The 17,657-nt window shown below is 37.0% G+C and overlaps 2 protein-coding genes across 3 annotated transcripts in view; one reads left to right on the top strand and one right to left on the bottom strand.

Annotated features, from left to right (window-relative positions):
- Positions 1–17,657, bottom strand: part of LOC137258996 (RAB11-binding protein RELCH homolog) — a 166,973-nt gene that overhangs the window by 76,701 nt on the left and 72,615 nt on the right. The gene's annotated exons all lie outside the window — the stretch shown is intronic.
- LOC137258995 (galanin receptor 2a-like) overlaps positions 1–17,657 on the top strand; it is a 53,647-nt gene that overhangs the window by 15,603 nt on the left and 20,387 nt on the right. Inside the window, exon 1 of one of the 2 annotated variants that reach the window (XM_067796696.1) lies at positions 1,361–1,820. The exons of the other annotated variant lie outside the window; for it this stretch is intronic. Within the exon in view, the coding sequence (XP_067652797.1) occupies positions 1,793–1,820 (28 nt within the window). The 5' untranslated portion in view covers positions 1,361–1,792. Of the gene's footprint in view, positions 1–1,360; positions 1,821–17,657 lie in introns of those variants that run through there. 2 annotated transcript variants of the gene reach the window in all.

Genomic DNA, 17,657 nt, shown 5'->3' on the forward strand with positions numbered 1-17,657 from the left:
TCGGAAGCCGTTGTTACACTTGAGTGCATATCCACCATCTGTGACTGGGTTCGGTCTCCCGAGGGCTTCGTTTCGGGGGAAGTAAGCCCAAGTACAAAATATTGCACTTTTGAATCGCGATTTTACGCTTATAATTGCGTTTATTTGCTTTTTTAAAAGCAGAAATGTATATTATATGTCATGAATAAGTGATAAATGTGTTTTAATTATGTTTGATTTTTTGGTTGCATGTGACCTTTAATGTAAATTATGCATGCATCATAAATTCATCATAGTGATATTTTTGTAGAAACTTTTCGTTCACCTCGACAGAAATGGTGGCAAAATGCTCGAACTTTCAAACCTTTCTGGTACTCCCACCATTAACCACTGGTGTTACTAGCTGATAGTCTTCTATTACAACATAACTCTTATCGAACCCACTATAGAGTAGCCCACCCTTAAGAGTTACGTTTGGGCCGAGATGTGAGATTAAAGAGGCGTATTGGCTGGTCTTTAGATGGCCATACTAGAACTTTCTATCTTGTCTACCCAAAGACCTTGAAAACGTTGAACCTTAAGGATATGAATGCAACATTTCTACCACAGCTGTTACAAAGGAGGCACCTTCCGCCTATATGAAACACTGTCCCTATAGATCTAATCAGAAACATCCGTCCATGTAATTTGTCCCAAGAGGCACCCATCTGAAACACTGTTCCTTCAGATCCAAGATTGGTACCAGGTTATATTCTATCAAGTCTGAAACACCTTCTCTCAACAGTTTCCTCTAAAGATCACTCCCCTGTCCATGACATGGCCAAACTGTAATTATCAGGCTTACTTACATCTACTACACAGCCATCATCTACAGGCTACATTGATACAAGCCATGTTATTTCCATAGACTCCACACTGATTGACCAGCATGGGATAAAAATCTATTTTACCTTCATAAAATACATACTTCCCTGACTCTTTCACAGCTAACTCATGACAATGATGATGTAGGAATCATATGTACGTATAATATGTTAAATCAAAACAATACACTTGTTACATCATCAAGTTAATGTAAAACAAAAATTACTACTGCTGCAGAACAAAATACGAGGTATTTTTCTGTATTCCTGTCTATTCACTGACAGATCTTAATGCACTGTCAGATGCAGGATTAGATTTGGCACCAGGTTTACCGCCACTGGACCTGCCTTCTAACAGTCCGGACACCGAAGAAGGAAGCACATTTTACACCACAGCCTATCTGTGCCTGGTCCAATGGGAACAAGCAGTGTTATGAGTGGTTATCACTCAGTGGCACCTTCAGCTGCTACACTCAACAACACATGTGTTCAGTGGAACTGCACTGCAACACTTGTTTGCAGACGTGTAGTACTGGGAGCAGTCGTGCAGTGTAGTACACTGCAGTGGAGACAGTCGTGAAGTACTACAAATGATCAGAGTGACTGTGGTGGCAGACGCATGGACTGTATGAAAAGTGAACACACTGTGACAGATCGTTTTGGTTGGCATGTTAAGATTTGCAAGAGCAAATTGATTTCTAATGAAGATAATGACACTGTGTTGTCACCACAAAGTATAAAAAAGGACTTGACAAATGCACTGTACATAATAACCAACAAGCGAAAGTGGAACATCTGATGGAACAGTTACAACTACGTTTTCAATGAATTCCTATTGTCTCAAAAGTTTCAAACTTTCTGAGAGTGTTTTCCACTGTCAGTCCATGTTTGCTGTCTCATCTAAGACATCAGATTCAGTAAGCCTTGTCCGTTGAAGGGTGTTGTGGATTATGTATGATCTACGCCTTGATAATCCAGGTAAGCACAAGCTGTTATACACTATATTAATGACCAATAACGTGTGTACATGACACTGTATTGTGGATCAATACCCTGGTTGCACAATCCCACTACACTTGTCATCAGAGGAATATGGGTGTCACTATGATTTATTTATTCCATCTGCCCCACAGTATTTGACGGTGGCTGCAATGCCAAGATGAAACTGACATCTCTTTCTTCCTGAAACATGTTTTCCTTCACGTTATCGTGTCTATAATTTTGAGAGTCCCAAAATATCTAAAATATGTAAACTTGGGTATAGCTTAAACAAACCTTACCAATATGATGTGTGTGTGTGTGTGTGTGTGTGTGTGTGTGTGTGTGTGTGTGTCAGAGAGAAAGAGAGAGAGAAAACGACACACACATATGTGTAGATTATACTTCTCCAATTCATAAGAAGGAGAGAAGCATTATGTGACTACATACTGACTGCTTAGGAACTGCTCAAATTACTAAGTAAAATGACTACAATGGTATCGTGTCTCACATAAGATCTTGTGGTCATGTTTCCATCATTAACACTGCTGGGCTTGTCAAAATGCTGTGTTTACTTTGTGACTTTTGACATGTAAAAAGTGTAAACGTAAAAAAGCAAACATCACGCCATAATGTTTAAGCCCACACAGCAACATGACACCAAAGCTCGTGACGTCTCATGTCAAACATTCAGACCACTTTGTCTGCACGGACAGATCACTTACCTGAGTGGAGTCAGGTAACATACATTTTATGGAAGTTGTGCGATGGGCAGGTGTTAACGCCAGTAGAGCAGGACTTATTTACCCTTTTGGAAAAAGCAAGTATCGTAACTGGATTTCAGTGTTCCTACCATGTTCTTTCACTGTTTCCTGATAAGTAACTTTGGTTTTATGCTGCTTTCAGCAATATTCCAGCAATATTGCAGGACACCAAACATGGGTGTCATATACTGTACCCATGTGGGGAACTAAACCTGGGTCTTCGGATGAGAGAATGCTTCAAAGTTAGGCTACCCCCATTTCCTCATGGAGTACTATAATATCATACAGTCTACTCACATATCCATGGCTGGGGTTTTCCATGTAACATGATCTTTGCTTCTGGTAAGCGTAACAATGAGCTGGACATTTGTTCCAGGTGAGCTTAACAGTGGATTGGAGATGTGATTTAATATATGATAATGAACAGGCTGAAAAAAAGAACCAAACCAAGATGTAATGACATTGACATTTACACAATTCCTAAGTGCATATCTACCACTACACACATGAAACTATCTCAGCTGGATGACTCTAACGTTGGGAACAGAACCTCAGTATGAATAACAGAAAGCCAAAGTGATAGATCACATTTGAATATATTGCAGATCCTAACCAAGAGTTCAAGCAGACCAGTTGTTCAGTCAAACAAGTCCATTTTACTCTTGGCATTCTTTCTGAAAAGCAAGTTGCACTTGAGTTGCTCTTTTTCTCATTGATCACAGAACCAGTTCTTTTTCACCCTTGTGACCACAGTGGCGCAATGATGCTAAATTGTAGTTGTAGACACCGAGAGTAAAACAAATTAGGATAAGATTGCACAAGGAAATATCAGTTGATTGTTTATTTGATTGTAAGACCATTTGATTGTAAGACCATTAAAGGAAATCAGTTAATGTTCAGGTTCATTCTGGTGCTTATTTTGTCCTAGAACTATGAGTTTTAACTGGTTGCTCTATCTAAGTAAGCAAATAATCTAGGTTTACTCAAAAAATGCCAAGAAGTAACTCACGCATAACATTTAAGATTACAACTGGTTCTTTACTACAACATTGTTGACTGCATACTTCCTCTAAAACACTGCTAGCTGCCATAATACAGGTTTTGACTGTTCTAACAACCAACTAATCTTCAAAACTTTCATCAGATGTTATCTTCAGTGTTAAATTAACACAACTAGTTTTCATTATAGTAGTATGCCAATCAACATCTAGCTCATAAGCTTATGTTTTCATCAGATGTTATCTTCAGTGTTAAATTAACACAACTAGTTTTCATTATAGTAGTATGCCAATCAACATCTAGCTCATAAGCTTTTCAAGATAGGAAAGCATCATGTGTGCTTGAGTCAACATGAGCTTTCAAAAGAGGTCTAATCTCTAACTAACAAAGATTGCATTTTCAAGTTATTTTCACAGCTGCTTCTTTTGGTGCAGTAATTTATGAAAAAACTGTTTAATATATAAATAAGTAACATATCAAATTGCTGAGACAGCACATAGCTGCACCTTGGTACTACAACACTTGGCAGCAGGTACCCACTCGACATGCCAGACACAAGAAGTTCCATACTACAACTCTCTCATCTGGAGGCTGTCAGTTTGCCCATACAAATACCAGAATCCACATACTACCATGGCAGATCTATCCAGCACCCTGCTACATTCGTGCAAACTGTAATGGAATGATTACTCCTATACATGCAACTGAGCATTTCTAAAGTAGCATTTAATTTCACTGTCAAAACACAAACTGTCTTTTCCATCCAAACCAGTTTGGAAATATCATTGTTTTAATGACTCACTCTTTCAGAAGAATTTAACCCTTTCCAGCTGAAAATATTGTAAAAAATACGAACAGTACTGAATAAAAAGTTATTTTTTATACCTGGTAAACTCCCTTTTAATACTTTAACTGGCATTTAAACCTGTTTGAAGTAATATTTCCACTGATGCTCTTGTGAGTTACTTCAATAGTAATGTACCACCAATGAACGCCACTTAATGTTCCGTGACCTTTCAGGTAACAAAGAAACACTCAAAGGAGCATAATTACAAAAGGCATTTATGCCTAAAAAGGACACTGAACAGAAACACTTCATGCAGTATAATCTTGTTGACCAACTAAGTTTCAAAGGGACCCTTAAAGAAGAATATGTGCTAGAGCAAGTAAGTATCACAGAGGTCCTTCAGCAGTAGAAATAGCCTGCCCATTTACCATTAAATCACATGGACCCTTATTGGAGAATTAGTGCCTAAGGACCATTTGAATACCAAAGGGACACTTTCAGCTGCATAAAAGCCTTGCGGCCCATGTCACAAAAGGCAAAGATGATCGTAACTTAAATGCTTCAACATAGACGTACAATTATTGCAGAACTATGATTCAGGTTTGGTTTGTGTTGATTTTTGTTTAACGACTGGCTGCAGTCAGTAAATAATCAATTCTAGAACAAACAATCCAGTGACCAACAGCATGAGTACTGTTCTACATAGTTAGAATACAACATGTGTCAACCAAGTCAGCGAACCTGACTACCCAATCCGGTTAGCTGCCTTTTAGGACAATCATGGGTTGCTGAGGACCAATTCTTGTCAGGATCTTAACGAGTCTTTCACGCCCTCAGTACCACAGGAACCCTTGATGGTTCAATGACAATATGAGTATCAAAGACACCCTTTAAGGAACATCAGCTATGTGTTAGACACTCATGCTGTCAGGTGGCCAAGTTCCGAAAGCATTGACTTGTCATGCCAAAGAACAGGGAGCAAGGGTCCTAAGTCAATCAGTCAGGCATATTTTATGCTGCTTTTAGCAATATCATGGCAAAGAATATCAGTATTGGGCTTTACACACTGTACCCATGTGGAGAATGGAACCTGGGTTTTCAGCTTGATAAACGGGCACTTTAACCACTAGGCTACACCTTGGCCTCTTGCATATTGTAGCTTTCTGTTCTTCATCAGTTGGTTTCATGAGATCTGCAGACCTATTCTATCTGGATTCCCCGAGGACTATAAAATATAGATCCACTATGTTACATCAGAGTCTAGTCTCAAGTAAATGGCGACTCTTTTCCTTTAGCCATTCATTATAATGAAACATACAATTATACAAATGACAACGAAGGAACACAAACTTCAAGAAATCACGTCAACCTAACTCATACTAATCGCAATTACGGCCATCATGATGGATGGCTATACCACTGACCTATACTATAATCATTAGCAAGCACGACAGACTGATGGGTGGAGTCTTCAGTCAAATAAACCATACTGTAGATCCTCTCACAATCCAAGCCAACAAAACATAAGATCTCCTGTATTAACTCACAGTCTTCTAAAAGCAGTAAGTGGCATTGCTATCAGTAAAAGAGATTTATCCATACCACAGACTCTTCAGTTTTAACTTAGAAGTGTATGGTTTGGGCTGACAGCATAGTGTATCTTCTAATTTGAACCTTGCAGTCGTCACCGACTCAGCTCTGTTAGTGTCACGGTGGTGATTTGGCATCAGTCGAGCAGACTTAGGACTTCTGCCATATCTCAGGGTGACCTTCCTCTCAGATGTATATGTATTCGTGAGTGACTACAGTTTTACACAACTCAGCAGTATTTCAGATTCATGAATACAGCCTATAAATATTTGAGCCAGACTTCTACCAGAGACCTTATGCATTGCTGTCTTAAATCACCAAGGTAACACACTGTACTAATCTGATCCCCGTTAAGTCTAATTTTGCCTGAAAATTCCACTAAAAGGAGCATTTTTCCAATTGTTATTTAATTATCAAGGATGATGGCTCATAATAATAGAATAAAATCAAATGTGCTGAACAAAAAAAATTAAATTAACCATCTGGCTTCCATATGAGATACGACCCTGATGATATCAATCTATATTTTCTATGATATATTGCTACAAACAGATTGAATAATAAACCTTTGCAGGCTATTGTGACTTTATAGCTTAGCATGGCATTACATATCTCTCTGAAATGGCAGCTGGCTACCAGTGGTTATGACTGTTTACAAACTGAAAAATGTAAGCATATATCCTCCTATGAACAACACTATTACTTTCATGAGTGAGTGAGTGAGTAAGTGAGTTTAGTTTTACGCCACACTCAGCAATATTCCAGCTATATGGCAGCAGTCTGTAAAAAATCCAGTCTGGACCAGACAATCCAGTGACCAACAACATGAGCATCGATCTGCGCAATTGGGAACCAATGATATGTGTCAACCAAGTCAGCGAGCCTGACCACCCGATCCCATTAGTTGCCTCTTACGACAAGCATGGGTGTGCTCAAGGCCTATTCTACCCCGGGACCTTCATGGGTTCATGGGAACAATGCCATAAATTTGTATCCACATATATACTAGAATACATTTCTCTGTCATTGGAACAGCAATATATATTTATATCCTTCCATGAATATAACAATATGAGTTTACAGCCTCCGTGGAACAACACTGTAATTATATATCCTCCCATGAACAACTTTATATTCTCCTGAGATAAACAATATAAGTTTAAATCCTACCAAGAACAATAATACAACTTTATATCTTCCTGAGATAAACAATATAAGTTTAAATCCTACCAAGAACAATAATACAACTTTATATTCTCCTGAGATAAACAATATAAGTTTAAATCCTACCAAGAACAACAATACAACTTTATATCTTCCTGAGATAAACAATATAAGTTTAAATCCTACCAAGAACAATAATACAACTTTATATCTTCCTGAGATAAACAATATAAGTTTAAATCCTACCAAGAACAATAATACAACTTTATATCTTCCTGAGATAAACAATATAAGTTTAAATCCTACCAAGAACAACAATACAACTTTATATCTTCCTGAGATAAACAATATAAGTTTAAATCCTACCAAGAACAATAATACAACTTTATATCTTCCTGAGATAAACAATATAAGTTTAAATCCTACCAAGAACACAAATACAACTTTATATCCTCCTGGGAACAAAAATATAAGTTTATATCCTTAGGTCTGAAACAACAATACAACTTTACATCTCTCTGTGCTTAACAAAACACCCTATGTCCATGTTTAATCTCATGTAGTGCTTTAATCACATTTCCAATCTTGCCCTCCATCAACTCAAGAAATGCTATATGGAAATGAACGGCTGTTAAAAATATCAAGTCCTGTGTGGATGATGTATTTCTGTGCATGACTGCTACATGTTACTGCAGATAAGCGAACTCGGGTCAGTGATGCTGTAGAGAGTTCACGCTGTTGCTGCACTGTGTATTGTGATACAGTGTGCTTTAGTGGGCTCTCCACATATGCAGCACGCACATCTGTCCTTCACTGAGCAGCAAGAAACACATCGTGTATTCACCTGCATAAATATTTGTCGGAAAAACTAATGATTGTTTCTAAATAAGTTCGGAATTTTATGGTAAGCCAGTCATTACTGATTCCAAGTCCAGCATTGTTCTATGAACATAATCAAAATACATATTTCAGTGACAACAATGTATCGAGAACAAAAATTATTTTAAACTATGGTAAGATGTGGGAATGGTTTTCAGATGAAATATTCCTGGTTTATCGTCTTTAAATGAAGCCTCAAGGCTCAGTGTTGTTTCCTATAGATGTAGCAAGGGTTCTGTCACTGTTATTCCATGGATGTTTAAGGCTGCACTTGCCAATATACGTGCAGGGCTACACCACCTGAAAAGAACCAACTGGGGTGGTGGAGTAGCCTAGTGTTTACAGTCTTTGTGTGTCATGCTGATGACCAGGGTTCGATTCCCACATGGGTATAAAGTGTAAAGCCCTTTTCTGGTGTCTCACCAGCAATCATGAGACTGCATAATCTGATGGAGACCAGTACCATGTCAAATACCTACAACAGTCCAGTAAATGTATATTTCCAGAATAACAAAGGAATCAGCTAAACCATGGGCCGACTGCAGGCTTCGTTAGGCAACGTTGGTCACAGAGAGTTCTTTCAAGGACTTTCTAATAGTTTCGATGAAGCACACATGTGGTCTCACCACAAATACCTGCTTATGATACAGTTGAAACTGTGAAATCATCCTGCCTATCAGCCATGAAAGGGTTGATACATCACTCTCACTTTTTTATGAATATTGAAAGTATTTCGTTGCTTTATTGTTTTCAATACAAATGGAAAGGATATTGTGGCTTGTATTACCATATTATGTTCACAGAAAGTATTTTGAGGTATTTCCTAACATGTTATGAAAATTCATTGAGTTCTTTTACTTTGAATTATCATATTTACATTTTTATATCTTTTCTTTGATATTGTTTGAAAGTTATGGAAAAGGTTTGTCCCTGTTCAGATTTTGTTATCAGTGTTGAAAATGTTTTGTAGCATGTCCTTTTATACTGTAGATAGAGACAGATCTTTGCAGCTTTTATTTACAGAAATATCCTGTGACAAAACTTTTCTTAACAACAATGAATGACTGAATTTGGATTTACCTTACTGATTCAAAAGATTACATACAAATCATGTGATTATTCAGGAGCAGATACTTATTAATATTGTATTTCTATATTTTTCTAAATCATTACACATGAACAGTCAGGCACAGAATTATTTTTGTTAATAATTAATCTATTCTTATATCTTATATTATTTTTCCACAATGGCATTTTTCTGCAGTTGGTTGAATTCTTAAACCAAAGAGTGAAATCAGTTACCGGGGTAACTGAAAAAGGCTGAATAACGACCATACTTGTTTGCAACAGGAAATTACAGGTAAATATTACAATGAATAGTTTCAATCATGCAGATTCTCAGGTACCCCGTTGACACCATTGTTGTCATAATTGTCAATTACTGTAGGTGTTTTTAAAAACTTTACTGAACAGGTGGGTTTTCAGCACTGTTTTCATTGCTCAACTTGTTTCAAGCACTGGTGTGAATTATAATGACAAATGTCACAACTAACATAGAAAACCACACTCACTGAAAAAAACACATGTATATTGTTATACAGGTAACTGATACAGCACACAATCAACACATTAAAAAGCATGTGCCTTCGTTCATTGCACTACACAGACCGAAACAAACATCTTCATGCATTTTACACAAACTGAATGTTTTTGTCAGCTGACACTAAACAGCTGGTAAGCAAATAATAGTCGCAAGACTCTGTAGCTAACAGCAGCTAAGACATTTGTAAGCATTTGATAAACTATACTCTTCAAAAATAAGAAGGGGATAATGAACTTTCAATTTGGATAGGAAGTGTCAACGTTAACAAATGTTTCAAGGACAGACATCTTATGAATGCACCACCATTTCCCTCTATTACCACCCCTAAACACAACACATGATATGTACGTGCACAATGCAGTAGCCCCATACTCATGCATGGGGTCCCTTATTCTTTATTTTGACGTTTTTTCAAGAAGGTCAAGAAATCACTTCGTAAATTACTTTTGACACTCATCTTGCATCACACATTTGTTAGTGTTTGTTTCTGGTTGTTTGTTTTAAAATGAAAATCGTATACAGGCAAATTACATGTAATACACCAATCATCTGTCAAAAGTGACTGCATTCCAAATGAATACAGTTGTAAGTGCAAATGGTGATGCACTCTCAAAACATTCAATAATATCCCATCACCATTGATTGAATCCAATAAATCTTCTAAATATTTTTAATCATAAAAAAAAAATAAAGATCCCTGCTTTCAACAGGTTGCAATTTTAGGAATGCTCTGTGGAAGAAATACTGATGCCTAAAGCTGGAATCAATCATACAAGGCTACATACATGCTACAATGATAATAATATTAATAACAACAGTTCATTTATATTGCGCAAGACTCCATGAATATTTCATGGTCTAAGCGCACAGTCCAAGGGTTCACTGACTTGACTCATCAAAGAATGCTTGTTTATATAGATATGTTTTGAGTCTGAATTTGAACAGAGAGAAAGTGTCACAGTCTTTAATGTATTTTGGTAACTTATTCCACTCAGACACAGCTGCAAATGAAAGGCCTTGTAGTTTCAGACATTGAAAATATAGAAACACCAGAAAAAAGCTGAACGTATAAATTTCAGAGGTGGAAGCTTGATCAAATGCCCAAATATGCGATTTGTATGAGCTACTCCATACACTACACACTTGATAAGCACCGTAAATACTTAAAAAAAAACAGAGTAATACAAATATGGTACTTCAGTATGGCTACTGGCCATGTTTAAAGTCTGACAGGAAGTCTGGAAGTTAGCTATAGAGACAAATACTGTTAACAAAGGGCAGGTAGACAGAAATAACACTGACTGTTGGTTAAGGTGAACTAGAAAATGGGTCTGAAAAGTTTGTGATTGATCAACTTGACTCAAAGAGCTACCCAATTTGTGGACGTTGCTCTGTGAGGGTTCATCATAGAATACTGGCCCTCAGTAATCCATGCTTATTGCAAGAGGCAACTAACGGGATCGGTAGGCCAGGCTTGCTGACTTGGTTAACATGTCATCGGTTCCCAACTGCACAGATCAATGCTCATGCTGCTGATCACTGGATTGTTTGGTCCTGACTCGGTTATTTACAGACCACCGCCATATAGCTGGAATCTTGCGGATTGAGGCATAAAACTAACCTCACTCACTCAGCAATGTTGTCTAGATCAACAAAGCTGCACTTGCAAGCCAGGAGACATCTGAATTCAATTCTTGTTTGACGGTGGTAGTTGCAGAAGCTCGTCAGTGGTTGCTAAACCACATAATTTGATCGATAGTAACACTGTTGATCACAAATCTAACATTTAGCAAAAATGTTGGTCTTAATAAGAAGAATTCTTTCAAAAAATTATGCTCAGGTAGTGACAAGAAACAGGTTCCATGCAGCAATACAAAAACAATAGAGTTTTCTGGATTTACGTTTTTCACCACTTTTCAATATTTTAAAGTTAGCAGAATCTGTAAATCATTTCTTTTCTTGTCTGTTCCATGACAGAAATAAATTATTTGATGCTTGAAAAAACTCAATTTTTTTAAAAAGAAAACCCTTTTCCCTATGTTTTTTTTAACCTGTATCCATTGGAGGAGAACAGTGAAGAGAAAATTCTTTAGACTATAACAGAATTTGTCTCTACATGATAGGTGATGTGTCATATCGTGCTGTATCATGTTTTCGGGGCATTTCTTTTTCCCGTAATTTCTTGAGTACAGTGAGATGACAGTGTCACCTGTAAACACCGTTTATCGTGCCATGCAGACAAGAAAACTGAATGTGCACATATGATCAAATAACTTACCTGTAAATATGTTTATTTTTAACAGTTCTAAAAAAAAACCATTCACAGAATCAAGAAAAAAATAACCAGTTTGCTTGACTTTTTATTAAATGACACATTGTATTTACTGATTTCCATGAAAAAGAATTCATCACCTGGGTTTCCATACGAAGGTAGTGATCCCGCGCTATAAGGAGTAACCCCAAAACATGGTATGTTACTTCTCCTCGTGCTATGGGGAGACCCAAAATGTTCACTGCATTGGAAACCAGCAGACAACAGAACATTCTGACAGTAAATTTATGAGGGGAGACAATATTTAATTATGGGATTACAGTTTTGATAATTTACTGATACGCAATAACTTACATGTTCACCTTTTGCGTTATTACCCTGAAAACATATTGCACCATATGTTTGAATCAACACTGAACATACGTTAATTAAAATGAAGAAGTGTACAGAAATCTGTACTAACATCCCATGATTTTCACACTGTATTCTCATCCTGATCTGTACTAACAGCAGAGTCCATCCCATGATTTTCACACTGTATTCTCATCCTGATCTGTACTAACAGTAGAGTCCATCCCATGATTTTTGCACTGTATTATGAGGATGATTGTGAGTATGTTTTAATGAATCACGGCAGCTGGGTAGCCCAGTGCGTAATTTAGCGTTCGCTCATCACCCTAAAGACTTGGTTTGCTTCCCACATGCGTACAATATGTCCATTTCTTGAGTCCCCCAACGTTTCCTTGCTGGAATATTGCTAAAAATTGGCATAAAACTAATCCCACTCACTGTTAATGAATACAGGGAGCATATTCTAACTGATGTTGCACCAATTACACACACAAGAAGGGTCCTGTGTTCACCTAAATCGTGGTAACATAGGGTAATTCAGTAACAGTATTAAATATAATTTTTATCACTGATTTGTCCATTGGAGATTATTATTTACAGTCTTCCACATGTGTTCCCAAAAACTTTGAAAGATTACTTGAACCCTGATTGTTCTACCCTTAAGAAAAAAACAGGTAAGGCAACACAAAACATTAATATTATGAAGTACACTCATATACATAAACATGTCAGAAACTGTGTTATTTCATCATAAAGCCAGACCAATTTCATTTTTTGTTTTACTGAGTTCTGTCCTCAGAGAACATAAAGGCTGGATGAAAAAAAGAAAAATAATCCCCAATCAAGGTAATATTCCTTCTGAATATTTTATTTCACATCTGGCATTTTCTGAAGTGTATATGTGCCCAAAAAACAATCTAAACAGTTTTTCTTAAAAGTTTACATTTTGATAAATAAAAACATTAGGATTTTAAAAGTGGCAGGCGGATTTGTAAAGCAAGAAATAAAATGGTCTGGCAAATAGCAAAACACTTTTGACAAAAATGCAAAATCAGCAAAACTGTAAAGTGCAGCAATTTAACACAAGAGCCATCTATTCCATTATCAACTAATCAAGTATCAGCCTTTTTGTTTGGTTCAAGGAACATTTACACACCAAAAAGTAACTTGTTAGAGTGGGATTTTAGAAGTTGAGGTGTACAAATAGGACAAATTGTTATGGATAACAACTTCTTTATTATTATAATTAGTATATATATACATGTCCTCCAGTTCATGCATCACTCCTGCTTGACAACGCCACAAGAACCTGTATTGAAACATCGCACTCACGCACATTAAAGAAGTTGTTATCCATAACAATTTGTCCTATTTGAACAAAAAAGTAAGCCAATCAATTTTCACAGCATCACACACAATTTATCAGTAACAATAGAACCACAGCCCCCATGCTTTCTACACCTTGAACCCTATGTTTTTCTACACCTAGAACCACAGCCCCTACATTTTCTACATCTATTCCAGTTGTGTGTGTGGTGTGAAAAAATCATGTTGCTCAAAAAGTATTCATTTCAAACCCATAAGAAACAAATGAAAGCAGTATGATAAATATTTCTTCTCTAAAAGCTCAATTCATGTTTATTCAAGTCTGTAAAGTCTTCCCTCCCCAACAACTCTGTATCAATGCCTCTTCATCCTGTCTGCAGAAAGAAGGCCCAAGTTATGTCAGATATTGAAAAAGAGAAGACATTTGTTCATCGCTGAACGTTTCCCTGCATATATCTTCAACTGGTGATACCATGGTATCAATATTGTAGAGCCCACTGACTAAAAGTATCTCTGTGGGACTTGGAGATGGCTACATCAATAGCTGGGGACTGTCTGAACCTTTTCAGTTCATTAATATGTGATCCATCAAAATTATTTTCTGTCTCCTTTCATCAATGTTGAAATCAGTTGATTATTGCAAAGTCATGCAGGTTAAACAAATCAGGTTATCTGAGTGGATCAATCATTCACCATTTACGATGAATAATATTCCTGAAATGAATGCAAAGGAACCACCAGAGAGAAATCGTTCTCTTTATCTGGACTTTCAATATTCCAAACTAACACACACAAAAAAACAAAACAAAAAACAAAAAAAAACATCAAGGGTTTAAACATCAGACGGTAAAAGAGCTCGGTATCTGAAATCTACGTTTGTTTGTTGTTCAACACCATAATTACCAATATTCGAACTACATGCTGACGGTCTGTAAATAATGTTATAATTTTCTTTCAAATATTCAAAAAATATCTTATTACTGAATTAACTAGTACGTATAAAGTATACTTTGTTTTGATGTGTAACCTTGTACTGAAAGACATTTTTTTAAAAATGAAACCATTTTTACTAGGGGTCTGAGGCCCTTTTAACTTTTTGATGCAGCCCTTTTGCCATGTGGCTTTTTTGACTAGGACCCAATAGACCACTCAATCTCAATAACAACATCTTACAACAAGCATGTGTTGCTGACGACTTACTCTTATCTGCTAATAAACTATCTTCTAACAAATCCAAAAAGACATAAAATACTTCACAGTAATACACCATTAAAGTCATTAGGAAGTGTTCACCTTGCTTTATTTTCATGGCTAATCTCATGCCCTATAATGTTGCATGAAGCAGAATTGATAATCTGCTGTTTGTGAAGCATAGCCAGTTCTGATTCTGATACTGATATTGAAACTGCAGGATCTACAACAGCTATTTATCTTGACAAAATCAACCTGACAATCCCTTGTGTGCATGCATCCTATTAGCCTGACAACTGTCAACTTGAACCCACAAATTCTGTTGAGGACCTCATCTAGGATTGCACAAGTTCCCAATGTTAAAAAAGAACTAGATTATCAGATGACATCTGAGGATGCTTTTAGCAGGGCTAATGCATGATGGGTAATACTGACGCACAAGACGTCAAACTACGAATGTCAGGGTGAAGAAGTATAAACACATATTACCCCACAACACAGACGTTACACATGCTTTAGCTTCAGCTGACACGTGTGTTGTTAGAATCACTGAGTGACGGTATCATTATACATGAATCAAAATCAAGCTGATGCTAATGACTGTTCTGTACATTACTCAGTAAGACGATGTAACAGTTCCAATCAATCCCCAACACCATTATCTCATGTTCTTGTTTGAAATAACAAGCAAACTGTATTCACTCAAGCAGTACAAAACATTTTCAATGGCTCTTAAAAAAGAATTTGTCCTTGAGGATTCAGTAATGATTGAACCAGAGTGCTTCATAGGGAGGAATATCAAGCAGCTTTCAATCCCTCCTAAATCACTCAGTGATGTCACTTACAAATCCAACCCCAAACTTGAGTATTGAGTTACCCTCAGGAGGTCATCCACTTATGCCTTATGCCACTAAACTGCCATGAATTGTACCCACCACCACCCTTCCCAAATCTTGATGATCCCCTTCCAACCACCTTGATGTCCTGCCCCAACCCATCCCCAAGAGATCCCCCTCCACCTATCTTGATGATGTCAGGATACCAGTCAGCTGAGAGTGTTGAGGTTAGCAATCTGCCTTAGCAGATCCTTAGCAATCACTCAGTCTCTTAATGCCACTTTAATCTTCACACAAAGTAATTTTCAGTGAAGAGGCTGCATTTGACAATATCAAACTTAACTGAACAGTCCTTTTCACCAGTTCTATTTGCGACTCTCCACATATTGGTGAATTGACCTTGAATGTTACCTAACTTCTATCATTTTAGAAACTTATCAATATACATTGTCACCTCCAGAGATGACAAGGCGTTACCATTCTCCTTGAGATTTTTTCCTGGGAGAAAGGCAACACCTATTCAATATTCATTATGCATACTTCAGGTTTCTGTCAGAATTCTTGAGTCACTAACTCTGAACTCTGAACTGGCATCAGACGCCAACCTGTTTAAGTTGACACATCAAATCCAAATCACTGATTGGCACAAATAAAACTTGAAACAAATTACGCTCTGATAACATAACTGTCAAGTCTGGAATGACCTTCATCCCTCATCATGATAATGGACTAGTCCAGACATAAGAGAGTCCATACATTCTGGACCAAGCAATGATTAACCCCAAGGGGTGATCAGGGTGACATCACACATCACCTGTGGAATGGCTTGGTCATTTAATGTGTCCAGTTATGGACAGGGAGGTGGAACGCGTGCAAAGACAGCATACAACATATTGATGTATGTCCATACTTAGATCCTACTGACTATATGTCTTCTAAAGCATCAAAGCTACACGCAGGAATACATCACAATACATCTGTCTGAAGTAGTATGACAACTTCTAATAGCTAAAAGGTCAAATCTTCAGCGGTTGTGACAAGTGGATATATGTGTATGTGTGCAACTTGGTAAGTTACATCCTTCTTTCATTTCACATTCAAGCTTTATGTTTTGAAGAATGCTCATTATAGTTTTGATAATTAAATTCAAATTTATTTGCATGTGAATATCAATAATGACAGGAATGCACTGTGATAAGTCCAGAAAGTTGTCACAAGAAAGACCACCAGATACCTGAAACAAATGGTTTGAAATGCTGGGGTTTATAGTTGCCTTTGTTCCTGCAATAATGATGAATAACTGTCTGCTAAGTGACACTATTCTCATAAAGTCTTGCACAGGCATTTTTACCAGTCTTTGCATAAATACAACAAAATGAACAGAAAAAATACAGACATTCAGAAGTTATAAATATCAAACAACATGGCCGACACTTTTTTAGAAAACAAATTCAGCACTGGAATAAATCTTCTACTTGAACATTGTTTCAGTGAAGGATGAAATCACTTCGTAGACAACCACCTTAGATGTATGTTGAATCGCTGCCTCTACAGAATAAAGAAGTTGCATACACAATAAGGAAGTTGTATATCCATAAACTAATCCTCATCCCTCATCTATCCTTGAACCACTAGAATGGCAATTAAAAGAGTCCTTGTTTCAATATTTCAACTGGCTATTCTGTAGGACAAATGTATATTCATACAATATTTAGTTTCCCTCTGAATAATATCTGGAATTACAAATGGACGTGTAAATTGGTTACTGAGTTTAGAATATTCACATGGCACTGTTTTAAAGTCACAGCCAAGGATCTGGAACTTTATGACAGTGTGAAGGGTAGACTGGATTCCACTTGAGATCTGAAGTCAGATGAGTGTGGACTGAACAGTCAAGTCCTTCGCTAATGCTGCCTACTGAGTAAGAAATCTGTGATTCGTGGCTCAATTGCCTTGAACTGTTTGTAAAGTTCAGCTTGGTAAATAGGAAACCCATTGTGCTGAGAGAGTGAGTTTAGCTTTACATAATATGTCAGCTATATGTCAGCATTGTGCCGAGACAGCTCTCTATACTT

This window comes from Haliotis asinina, chromosome 12, assembly GCF_037392515.1.
Source record: "Haliotis asinina isolate JCU_RB_2024 chromosome 12, JCU_Hal_asi_v2, whole genome shotgun sequence".
NCBI classification, from domain to species: domain Eukaryota; kingdom Metazoa; phylum Mollusca; class Gastropoda; order Lepetellida; family Haliotidae; genus Haliotis; species Haliotis asinina.